The 12,876-nt window shown below is 40.5% G+C and overlaps 1 protein-coding gene and 1 long non-coding RNA gene across 5 annotated transcripts in view; one reads left to right on the forward strand and one right to left on the reverse strand.

Moving 5' to 3' along the window:
- Positions 1 to 12,876, reverse strand: part of LOC145937341 (uncharacterized) — a 97,680-nt gene that overhangs the window by 52,840 nt on the left and 31,964 nt on the right. The window lies entirely within an intron of this gene.
- Positions 1 to 12,876, forward strand: part of LOC145937331 (uncharacterized) — a 233,645-nt gene that overhangs the window by 5,430 nt on the left and 215,339 nt on the right. For all 4 annotated transcript variants that reach the window (XM_083040318.1, XM_083040316.1, XM_083040315.1 and 1 more), the window contains one exon: positions 6,704 to 9,930. In XM_083040318.1, the coding sequence (XP_082896444.1) occupies positions 6,760 to 9,930 (3,171 nt within the window). In that variant the 5' untranslated portion in view covers positions 6,704 to 6,759. The remainder of the gene's footprint in view (positions 1 to 6,703; positions 9,931 to 12,876) is intronic.

The raw sequence follows: 12,876 nt of genomic DNA on the forward strand, positions 1-12,876 counted from the left end.
TTTATATAAATTATATTATTTAATATATTATATTATAGATAGTTAGTCTCCCTTTTCTCATTGCGCGAGAAATAATTAAAATAATTTACTAGTTTCACACAACGCGGCAATCTGAAAAAATTTACTTTGTAGTTTTAGAAATGTTGTAATGTGAGCAAAAAGCACGCCGAAGGTACTAAAATCCATTTTCGCACGTGGTAATAACGAGCAAACGTAAATTAGCAACGTGGAAAAAGAGCAAAGCGGTGTTTAGCTTTGCAGTGGTAATGTGTCTCGAGCGGCTCGTGACATTTATTTGTTCGCATGGTTTGTTTGTTAAAAAAGAAGTGAAGTCTCTCTCTCTTTTGGCAGATCTCGTATGTCAAGGATAAGAGAAAAAATAACACAAGGATAAAGAGAGAAGAGAGAGAAGAAAAGAGAAAGAGAAAGAGAGACAAGAAGGTATGGCGAGAACACAAAAGGATCTGGGCTCCAGAGGCCGCATGTGCGGTCCAGGGCGAAAAGACCCACGCGGAGAATGTTAAGACGAGCAAAAAGGTTGCGAAGTATTTCTCGGAGCCGCCGTAAGGGACATCTCTGTCAGGAATCAGGGTTTCTATAGAAAGATTGTAGAAAGTGTGTGTTTCGAACTGTAGCTCGTACATCTAACTTACATCATAATGCAGTACAACATAATCATATTTTAACACTACAATATATATTTATACAAATGTGTAATTTTTCTATTATATATTATTTGCTTATATATTATTACGTATAACAATTAATATAAAAACGGCATAATAATTATTAATAAATTTATAGAAATTATTTAAAATTATTATGATAAAAATTGTCAGTGTTAAAATTAAAATAATTTTCTAACATATCTTTATAATTTTGAAATTCTTAATAAATTTTTTGTTAACTTATTTAAACTTTTGTCTTTTAGATATTATTAAAGTTAGATATTCTTAGATTTTTATGTATGAAAAAATTATAAGGGTATATCGCCTTTCACGTGAGCAGAAATAGCGAGCTCTTCGGAAGACTCTCGAGTGTGTGCCTTACATAGGCCTTACATAGTTGCGTTCGGGTTATCCACCCCGAAGGCAACTCTGTGAAAGACGTGAATAGCCTATCGGTATAGAAGAAAGGAAGAGGCGAGAGAATTGTGAAAGAGGATCGAATATTTTCAGAAGTCACTCGCGCTGGAGAAGATACCGATATATACTTTGTCTAGAAGAAAGAAATGGTGACAATGAGCGGACGAAATCGATCATTTTTAGGGGAAGGAGGGATACGTGAAAGATGGTTTGCCGCTCTCGAAGCATCCAACGATATGATTAGGAAAAATAAAATTAGGTGACACTATTTTCATAGAAATGTTTTCTATGAGAATTACGTGTTAAAAGAAGAAAAAATTTTTAATAAAACTCTAATAAAAAAAACCATATTTCTATTTCGCAGCTAAAAATAAACGATACCAAAGTGGGCTCTATTTTTAACAATATGAAAAAGTCCGGGAGAATCTGCCGTCAGAATTTCTCGAATTTGATTTAATTCGGAAATAATAAGTTTGTGTAACTATATACGACACACGCGTGATATTATATTAAAATCGAGCAACGATACGAGAGACCCGCGTCGCATAATGACTACTAATAATACCGTATAAACGATGGACGATCTGAGTTACGAGCGATACGCGATCGGAAATATCACGACAAGTACTTGTCGAAGTGATGAACGAACCGCGTGGAGTCCGCCAGGACGAAAGTTCCTCGACCGCGATGCTATATCGACTAGATAATATAAAGCCATTATTAATCTCTTCCTAAAGGATTGGCGCTCACCTATATATCACCTACATATAATGTTACCTCACGATTGCGCTTAATCACGTACGCATACACGTATGTACTACGTGCGCGCGATAAGATTATTCTCGTATGTGACGTTTTATTACCGAGGTGCTGCCGCAGGAAACGATCGTGTCTTCCGGCCTCTACGCGAGAGGTATCCCCTCGGTTGGACGAAGTAAGTGACAAAACACCCGCGATTACTCTGATTGAGCACTCTGAAAGCTGATTTCCGCGCGAGTGTCTCCCTTCGTATTGCATTCTTTCTTAACAATCGGATAAGTTATTTAAATCTGACAATATTAAGTATTAGATATCTTTCTCCAAGAAAAAAAGAAAGATTTATTAATATATTGATACTCTTCGGAATAATGATCTATAATACGTTCAGCGAGAGAATATTCGAGCAAATTATTGTTTATTACACGCGACATAAAAAAATTTAAATTTATTAATTTTTTAGCCGCTAAATGTACGCCAGTAAATGTTTCCAACATGATAAAACACTTGATTAAACTGAGACAATTTGACGCGCACGAATGAGTAATTTTCTCATTTTATCTTAATTATAAATATTTTGATTTCAGAATAAATGTCGTAAAAAATATATAGAAATTACAGTACAGAAATTAGTTTCCATTCTAAATGAACAGTTGATACATTTTATATTACTGCGGTACACTTGATAAACAAAATTTATTTTCTATTTATAGTATTGATTATTTTATGTTCATCCTACAATCAACATGAAAATATTCGTGACAATTTCAGAGAGAATTTTCCTCGAGGCTAATATTGATTATAGTTTATATAGTCGATTAATGGAACGAGTTTTCATTAGCTAAAATACATTTTAAATTTACATGTTGATTAATACCAAAAAAATATATTTCCAGCATATCGCGCGCGTATCTCTTTCAATATTATTCTAATTATCTTTTACTTTAAAAAAATAGCGTATTTAAAGATTACAATAAACAAAGATAAAAGTTTGTTGTTTTTTTTAATTTTTATATTCACCACTTTGTTTTGATTACGTTATGTTTTTATATTTTTCATTAAAATATAATTATTTTACCCCTATATTTCCTCATTTTTGCCGGAATGAAAGCGATAATATCTTCAGCGTGAATAATTCAGATGATCTACAGACTTTGAGATGGGGAGAGAGATCAAAGATCTCGTCACTCGATTAATTAAGAGGTTAAAAGGCTTAAACGGCGTGCACAAAGAACTTCACGCACGGCTAACGAGAGTCAGTTTCCGACGTACATATTTGCTTCTTTCCGCGATCGTCGGCCGATTAACGTCTCCCGTTATTACGCAATCGTGTCACGGCTAGCTAAGCCCACGCGCGCAATCATTTTTGCATTCCATTATCATCTCATCGGGAGAGATTCTCGCGCGCTGCAATTCATCCAGGAATGTCGATCGATGAATTATGTATATGCGCGACGACTATTTGCTGCTGACAGCCTACAATTCTCTTATTGTTAGCTGAATACATTGTCTTTTATGGAGCTTCGTGCAAATCTGCAGAGGCGTTTCGCGAAACGAAATTTCCCAAGATTAAGACTAAGAAATTTTATGTAGTAATAATGCAAACATCATCATCGTATCGTACCATGAATCAAAATATTTCCATTTCCCTCTCCTCCTCTCCCCACAAAAAATTCAGATTTTCGTTTATATCGTGAAAAAGATAGATTTATCTCAAAATATATGATAGAAGAGAAAGTTGTATACGTGATCTTTCACTTTTTTTAACATTTCGTGATCTTAATTAACCGCAAGAGTTGCCAGAGGAATGTCGAGGCTTCATCAACGGATATCGCGCGACGAGCGCCTATATAAACGATCGTGATAATCACCGGCAAATCGTAGTCACCTTCGCGTGCATCGCGCACTAGTGAACGCGTAGAAGATTCGGGTCAGTGCATTCGCGGAAACACCTGAATTTTGCAGTACCGTTAATTACGCCGGCTAACACACCTCGCATTCCTGGGGCGCAAGCGCGGCAAACATTTCATCGAAATTAATATTCCCCGGCGGCGAGCTCGATCTTTGCTTTCATTTGCATATGACATAATACAGAACATAATTAAAACCTATTAAAAAAATTAATTTTTGAGAAAAATTTATCCTTGCACCTCTGTCGCATCTCTCTTTTTCATCATGGTGTCCTCATTATATCTATATATTTTTGCTTTTTCATTCTAGTATAGAATCTCCGTTCTCGTTACACGAGAGGCCGAAATTTATTTCAATATATAATTATTTCTCGCAGCGAGTGATGGCAAAGACAAAATTACACAAAGCGCACTAAATAAGGCTAATTCGAATTAAATCAATCGAATTTTTTTTTGCCGAATATTTATTTCGCGGTTCCGTCTTTTTAAAGATTGATATCTCACCCATGTTATGAATGATTCACGTTACGTTACGACGCGGTGGGTTACGCGTTATCTGCGATCTAAAAGTAGAATTCCAGCCGGGAGGCTTCAAAGTGGATGTGTATGCGTGTTCGCGCGGGAATCATTAGAGCTCCGGTATAACATCGTAATACGGCACGAAAAGCCGCGACAGTTTAATTCAATTTACGCGCTCCCGGTCTCACCGTCTCGTGTGAATTGCAACTACCCTTTCCCCCGTGGGGGGTCGGCAATGTTAGTCGATCCCTCGCGCGATTTCACGTTTAATATTTACCTGGTGCATTTGCCGATTTTAGCCGAGGCTGCCGAATTACACCGACGTCTGTATATATCGATCGTTACCGCGCGCAGCGAATCGTGATTAAATGGAATAAAATCCACCATCCCTTTTTTACACGTTCCGCGAATATTGTATATTTATCCGATTACATCTCTTTTCTTTCTCCCCTCGCCCCCTCCTCACCCCTCATTTCTCTTATCGTTTACTGTTTTATGAATATTTAGCACGATGATACATCGTCGCTGAAAACCAATTGTTTGCGGAAAATACGTAATTTGCATTGATCCAAACGGCGTTTCCGATAAGCAGCATGGTTTTTCGCATTTTCGTTTAAACTCGCTCCATTAAATACGTTTTGTTTAATTTATATTTCCGGCTTGCGCCGCTACGCATTTAATAACCTCTCATCCTCATGAGTTAGATTTTCAAATCTAGTCCTGTTAATTATGTTAATTTACATTTATCGACGTGCGTTATCGCGATCTCGCCCGAGAGATTTTATAACCCCCCAAGGAAAATGTATATACAAAGAATTAAAAATTGAAATAATTAAAATAAAATAAAAGTTAAACACACACACACACAAATAACATTTAATATTGAAATTAAATTTAAATCGAAGTTTATTTTCTGTTTATGACAAAATAATTTGCACCTTTGTTGTTCCATTGGATTTTCTATATTTTAGCGTAGTTTGGAAATATTTTAGCTTACACTCTCTTGTGAAATACAATCAATACCAATTAATATTTGTATATCGTACATATACAGGATGGTTCAGTTAAATTGCTCATCCATATTAATTTCCTTCCTAAGTGCTTTACAGAAGAATCGTTGAGAAGAAAATTGTTCTGACCGATCTAGGAAAGATATTAATTTGATTAAAAGCAATTTAGATGAGTCATCATATTTTATAAAACAGTTATATATATTATATAGAAAAATATTCCAGATGCATTGATGATATTTTCTGCAATAATCTGTGATTTAAAGACACATTTTTTTATAGAAAAATAATGTTATTTCATATTATTGGTCTCTCCACGAAAGCGTATTAAGTTCCGTTAGCTCTTGGATTTTTTAACGATTCCACGCACGATCTCCACGGCGGACATATTATAATATTTACTGTCCCCGAATTGAAGAACCGAATTAATTCAAACCGGATATCGGTCAACCGCCGGAAATTCCATGAACGACAGAACGTGCCGCCGACACGTGTCGGATCGGCGCAATCGTTATATACGGAAGCGCGCCTTCTGCTATTTATCGCCGATTTCCGGAACGTGGTCGAGTTTGAAATTGGCGAATTTTGCCGAAATTTTAACTTTAAATTTAACGCTTTAAATTTTACGAGAGCATCCCCGGTAACCTCGGAATAATTTCTCTCGTTTACAACGTTTAAAGCGTGTATTTTTAAATTCTTTTCAAAATTTGCGCGAATTACATTTATATCAGATATTTGCGATTTATTATTATTATTCACGGCACCGCATATTTTTTGTGCCGCGCACTCTCGTTGGCAAAACGATGGATTAGGAAGGTCGGTAGGTCTTCTCTTTGCAAATTAAAGCGGCGCCTAATGCGCATGTGAGGCATGCAGTGGAAATGCGGCGGGGCCATTTAGCGGAGCACGCACGTAAATTTCCGCGCTAGGTGAAAAATTAACGAGGAGAACGTTCTTCGCCGGCAGCTTTACGCCGCGCGTCCGCGAGTTTGAGAGTTTATTACGCTAGATTTGCGAAAGCAGTTACACGAATCGTTTTCCAGTAGATAATTTTTGGTACTCGCTCGGAGCGAAGCAGTTTCTAAAATTTTACACGAAGTTAATCACGTTATCAGGACTGATTAAATTAACCGACAAAATTGCATGAGTTTCTACTTTCAGCTGATGATACTCGTGTTCGTATATATTTTCAAACAATAACGCAACTTTTCATATTTAAACAACATTGTCCGTTCCGTTAAACAAATAGAGAATTCCTGTGTTAAATCATTTCTTCTAATTAAATATTCTACGTTATTACACAAATTGTTTAAATTAAAAAAAAATCTCAAATTTAAAATTATAAAACAGCCATCCAATTGTTTTTTACATTATACATATTTTCAAACATTCTTGTTTTAATAGCGAAATATTTTCATTTCAGAATCTCCTGTCACCGATATTCCCTCTCTTCGATAAGATGCCGCCTTGCGACAGAAGATGAGCGATGAAAGCCCTAGCGGCGCCTCTCGTCCGACCGCTTCATGGATCACGTCAAAGAGGTTGACGAACGCCGAGGCGGGGGACGCGTGCTCGCGGAACGTGCAGAGCTTCACGACCTTTTGGGCTTCCGGTCCGATCGCAAGGCGGGACCTGTCGGCCTCTGACGACGGCAAAATGCTCAATCATCGGCGGGAGTCGCTTCAGCAACGTCACGCGCGACAATCGTCCGTCTCGAGGAGAGACCAGAACGAAGAGATCGAGAGCGCTTCGCAGCGCTACGAGAACGCGGTGCTCAGGTATCAGAAGCCGAGGCCGCAACCCAAGCGACATATCAGCCGGGACCATCAGCAGCAGGAGAACGATAACTCGAGCAGCGATGAGAGCGTCGCGAGAAACAAGTCGAAAAGCACCAGCTCGATCGACGCGCAATCAGTGAACAATATTCTGGACGAGTACGAGGATCTGGATTACTGCAGATCGTCGGACCTTAGCGACGTCGGTAATATCAACGTGACCAATTTCGAGGCTATAATAATGGATCAACAAAAGCGACAGCAACAACAAGAAAGATCGAAGCTGTCGAAAGTTCAGATTAAATCGATTCTCCCAACGAGGGAAAAGATTCAACCGGTATTAAAAGTGAACCAGCAGACTCAGGTGAGGCAGCGTTCGCGGGACAGGCAGAAGGATTCTAGCAAAGCACATCAACAGGAAAATTTCACGACGACGACGACGGACGCGATCGAGAGCGGTCGCTCGAAGATGCCCGAGATCTTGCTGCGCAAAGGAGAGGTTCAGAAGCGGGTGGACGAGTGGCTGAATCAGGCGCACAGTCAGAACTTCCCGGCTTCACCTCGCGAGAAACCCCTGATGAGATCCAACAGCAGCGCCGAGCAAAAGAGCCAGCGACGATATCGCGTCCAAGATTCGCGATCGTGTTCGATCGACGAGGCGAAGAATAGATTGAACGGTGGAACCTCGTCGAGCTACGACGATCTGACTCGGATGGATCGTAAGATGGAGCGTGGCAGACCGGACAGAGTAAACGTTGGCGTCAACACTAACCGGGGCGCGTACAAAGAATATCTAGCGGTGAGGAGCAAAGTTAAACAGCAGGATTACGGTTTTGGTGCTCAGTCGAGCGTCGCTTCGCCGAGATCTGGCGATTCCAGCCCGGCTTCCAGAATCCCTCAGAGAGAGCCCTTCGGTTCGAGTTTCAGATCCAGGCGCGCCGAAATGAATTCTGAAGAGAAGAGCTCGGTCGACGGCAAGTTTGCGAATTTAGCGAAGACGAGAGGCGAATCTAATCACGGTAGAGCGATCGTTAATAGCTCCAAGATGACCGAAATGTCTACCGTTACATCGACGACAACGACGTCAATTATTTCCTGCAGAAAGCCATCGCTGAAACGTTCTGGGAATGGCGCGGATCAGAATTCCGCACGTTCGCTCGTTAAGGAGGAGACGGATTCGCGTTTGCCGCACGGAGCGGGCTTCTCGAAGGGCAACCTTGATGACCAAGGTGAGTTGATCTCACCAAATAAGGACGAAGGAGAAAGTAGGCGGCCAGCTGCTACGGCGCGATTCGCCGCAGTTGCTGCCGCCGCCGATAAAGCAGTCGAAGCGACTTGTAAATCGACAGAAGCGTCAACGAGCCGCGCCACCGATCATCCTCGAGACAACTCGCCGAGAATCGCCTCGATGGAATCGGGAGTCGCGATCGAATCGCGACGTCGACTTCAGATTTCCAGCGACCTACGCAGGGAGGCCAGATCGATCGATCAGGCCTCGCGACAGGAGCAGCCGATATACGGTTTGACAGTTGGCGCCCACGTGCGGGCTCTTCAAGGTCGAGCGGAGTCGCGCGGCGATCCAAGAATCAGGTGTCACCAGGTCGGAGGAACATCGCAGATAGAGATAAGAAAGCCTGTCTTTTCACGCAAGGATCTCGGAGTGTCTCCTTCGCGAGATGTCGGAACACAGGATCGAGCAAAGGCGTCGATTGGCGCGTCTTCGTCGAGCTTCAAGCCGAACAATCGAGCCTATATCGCGACGAGCGATTCGCAAAAACAATCGAACGGACAGAACGCTATGGGATCCAAGGTCGCAGTCTGCGAGGCCGTTCCACCCGGCAAAATTATGCGTTACACCTCGCCCGATCACGTGGAGAAAATTTACGAGCGTAGTCTGCAGCCACAAGTGATTCACGCGGACGATCTCGAATCGATCCTTCGACCTTCGCTACCGGTGTCGCCTTACGGTGAAAGAATCGGCGCTTCCAGATCGGATCGAGACTCGCCCGTCAAGGAAACGTCGAGGACACTCGAGGACGAGCCGTTCGACAGAATCGGCGAGTCACGACACGAACATCTCGAGACTATCGTGGAGGACGATCGAAAGAGCGAAGATTCGGTCTGCAAATATCCGGAGATTGGATTGAAGCAATGCCTGAAGGTGCAACAGAGTTTGCCGAATGGTAGGTCAAGAGATTCGACGGATAAGAGGAAGGATAATTCGTCGATTTATGCCAAGGATCAGCAACATTCGGTTGTCTTTAACGAGTCCGCGAGGACTTTCGCGACTTTTCAAACACCTTGTCAGGGTAATGTCAAGTCAAATGTCCAGTCTCGATCTACGGAGATGAAACAATCCAAGGAAGAGATTAGACAAAATTCAGACGAGACAACGATGGCTCTTCAGGATATAGTAACCGGCTATCAAAACGCATCGCGAGAGGATCAGGACCGATTGACGATCCATTCGCGGGAAAATAGTAATCTGTCAACTGCTACAATTCCTATCGACGAACTAGAGAGTCAAAGAAGCTCGAGGTCAAAGAATGAAGGAGATTCTTCTCGGAATAGACTTCAGTTCGATGAAAATTCGCAAGACCGCGTTGAAGAGACGGCGAAGAATGCTGAAGAGCGTGGTGCAGTGATCAATGAAGTTCTTGTTAAAAATCTACGTTTTGAACAAGATTTGCCGGAAATTCCAACCGAAACAAAAGTGAATCATAGTGTTCAACAGGTGAATTTTCATAATATTCTGTGCGACGATTACGAGAACGAGAAGCTGAAGAACAGAAAACTATACATGACGAAGGAGGAGATGGATCACCAGAGACTGATAGAAATGCTAAAGAAGAGAGACTTCGAGACACTAAAAATGGTGAGTAACAAAGGAGCACTTTACATTTTTTATATTAAATTAGTGACTTACGTCAGTTCGACGATTTATCATCGAACTGTTGAATATTGAAATATTCAACACTTTAAAAGAAATAGGATACTCCTTTATATTTGCATTAATATGAAATAATATAAAATACATAATATGAATACATATTATAATATATTAATATGTATTATATGACATTAATCTATCATGTTTTTGTATAATCGTAAAAAGTGAATTGCGTTGTAGAAATGGCACGTAAAACAGTGATTTAGAAATCACTGCTGTCAAAAAAAAAACAAGTTTATCCGGCTGCTGAAATTCAATCTTGATGAATCGACAATGCGCGATTCGGTTTTCGTATCGATTGTTTCCCCCCGAATACGTTTTAGTCGCGATAAAACTTGCCGACAAGATATGCTTGACAGTAAACCAATAATTACGCGTGTGTCGCTACACGATAGTTTGCGCGACGAATCCGCAGGCTTTTTCGGTAATTACAAGCCCGGCGTATAATCGAAGTTGTTCGTTTCATTCGGCTCTTTATCCCGATTAGGTAACAAATATACCAAATTGCTTACACAACGATACAATACTGTTTACGTGTTGTCGCATTGTCAATATCCAGTTATTTAACACAGTACAAATCTTAATTTTCCGATGATACAATAAACAGAATTAATTGAGCTAATTATGTATATAGTAAAATAAACACGAGATTGCAATATTACGCAATAATTATTTCTTAGACTTATAAAAAGCCACAACTCGTGAGTCAATCAATTAATTATTTTTCCGTCTATTTATAATAAATAATTCTGCATTATACAAGTTCAAAGTTATTTAAAAGTGATAACTGATTGCATAAATAGTGTTTGCGTGTGTGTATAATCGATGAATTATCTCAGCTAGTATAAAAACTAAGATTCGTTAATAGTACAACGAACAGCACGTGTTTTACGAGGGTTGTAAAAGATGCGGCTTGTAAGACGTGCAAAATGTTGCCACTTAGTAATGTCGCGTGTCATAAAAGAACATTGTGACGTAATGTAATGTAATTATCAAGTTTCAGCGTCGCGGTCGCCAAATGTGATGTAATGGGATTCGCGCGCTCCGCAAATGTCTCGGTATATCAAATTTTCCTCGAAAGGGGGGGGGGGGGGAAAGGGGGAGAGTAATATTTCATTTCCGATGCGGAATGCAGAGGGTGCACAAGGATAATTCGCTAGACCCGATTTGAGATATGAGAGATGCGTACCGCTGGTATTTTGCGATATTTTGATATCGATGTCGATGGCGTTATTTCATCGTGTCTATCGGATCGAAAGATAACTCTACAGCATACAAAAGGAATTTCAATAAAAATTCCGGTTCCGGAATAGTCACGCTGAAAAAGAGCTTTTTTTTAAAAAAATATATATTCGTCTTCAAAAAAATAGTCTTCAAAAAAAATATTTGTAAAAAAATATTTTTTAATTTTGCATGTGTCAACAAAGAGAGCGAGAGTGAGTGTGAGAGAGAGAGAGATTTCTTTCTTTAATATAAACCTTTGATGAAAATATTAATCTTGTTTCGAAGGCATCATGCAGCTGCATGATGGATAAATATTTTGTGAATGCGACACGCACGTATGTGGTACGTACGCGTATCCCGAATGGAGCCGCTCGTAAACACGTAAAGAGTAAAAGCGCGAATGGTAAAAACGTGCGCGAAACACACGTAGAGCAAAGATTTAAATAACAGGCACGGACGAGTCGAGAGCGGAAGAAGACTCGTACATATCCCGACGAAGAGGACTCTGGACATTGCTCGTGACTGCTCTTAAAGGTGCACGAAGGAGAGGATTTCTCGACTCGTCGTGTAAGGAATAAGGGTGACCGAGGGTGAGAGACGGACGAAGATACAGGAGAGAAAGAGAAAGAGAGAGAGGGAGAGAGAGAGAGAGACTCGCACGATTTATGATTCGACCCAGCTGGGAACCTAGCATAAGGTATGCGGTTCATAGTACGCTTTAACGCGCAAGAAAGGTGCAATAAATTGTTCCGCGCGTGCAAATGCGTCTCGAGAGCCAGGGGTAAATGTGAGACTCGCCCTTAACGAGATTCGCAGGACGAGGTCGCTCTTCCTCCTTTCCTTGCGACGTTGACCTTCAAAGACGCGATGAACTCGTTTCCCTCTAACGTGCTTTTTATAACATCGTTGATGGAACACGGAAAATTTTCTGTTACTATTACGCAAACACATGCGCAATTTTATTCACTTTGTTATATATTGAAAAAAAATAACAATAAAAAAATTACCCATATTTGCCAGATATTGCCTGTCTATGGAAAAAAATAAAGGCGGAATTAATTATTACGAATTTAAATCCTATCAAACCATTCAATATCTTTCTCAATTATTTTTACCTTCATATAATAATAATCCTGAACATTTTTTCGCAATAAAATAAAGATCAAATAAACTGTAAAAGAGAATGGGATTCGAAAATAATTAACCGTTACATCCACCATTTTTCTTCGGTGAATATTGCGATGCACAAATTCTGAACGTGACACGCGAGATAAGTGGCGCAATTTCTGCAACCGTCGTTATACGCGACGGAACGTATCGTCGTGGCACATGTATCAACGATTTATCGTTCGCGCGATGCGGCTCTCTCTCTCAAAAAGTTCATCTAGCTGCCCGTGAAAAGAGCGCTTTCGCGAATCGCCGGTATTGAATCGACCGTAAAGGAGATATTTGCGAGCGTTAATGGGAGAGATTAATGTGACGGTTTTCCCTTCAAAGCGAATACAGGCGGACTCTTTCACTCTCCCTCGGGCCTCGATTAAGTTCAAGCGCACTGTCAACTGCAGTCCGCCGTTTCGAAAAGATCTATATTCTGGATAAAACTGTACATCCTGTAGTTCTTGCATTTTGGAATCTCGGTATGCGTTT

Source organism: Prenolepis imparis, unplaced genomic scaffold (assembly GCF_030444845.1).
Source record: "Prenolepis imparis isolate NDT839.2.m4 unplaced genomic scaffold, iyPreImpa1.0 SCAF_6, whole genome shotgun sequence".
In the NCBI taxonomy this organism is placed as follows: Eukaryota; Metazoa; Arthropoda; class Insecta; order Hymenoptera; family Formicidae; genus Prenolepis; species Prenolepis imparis.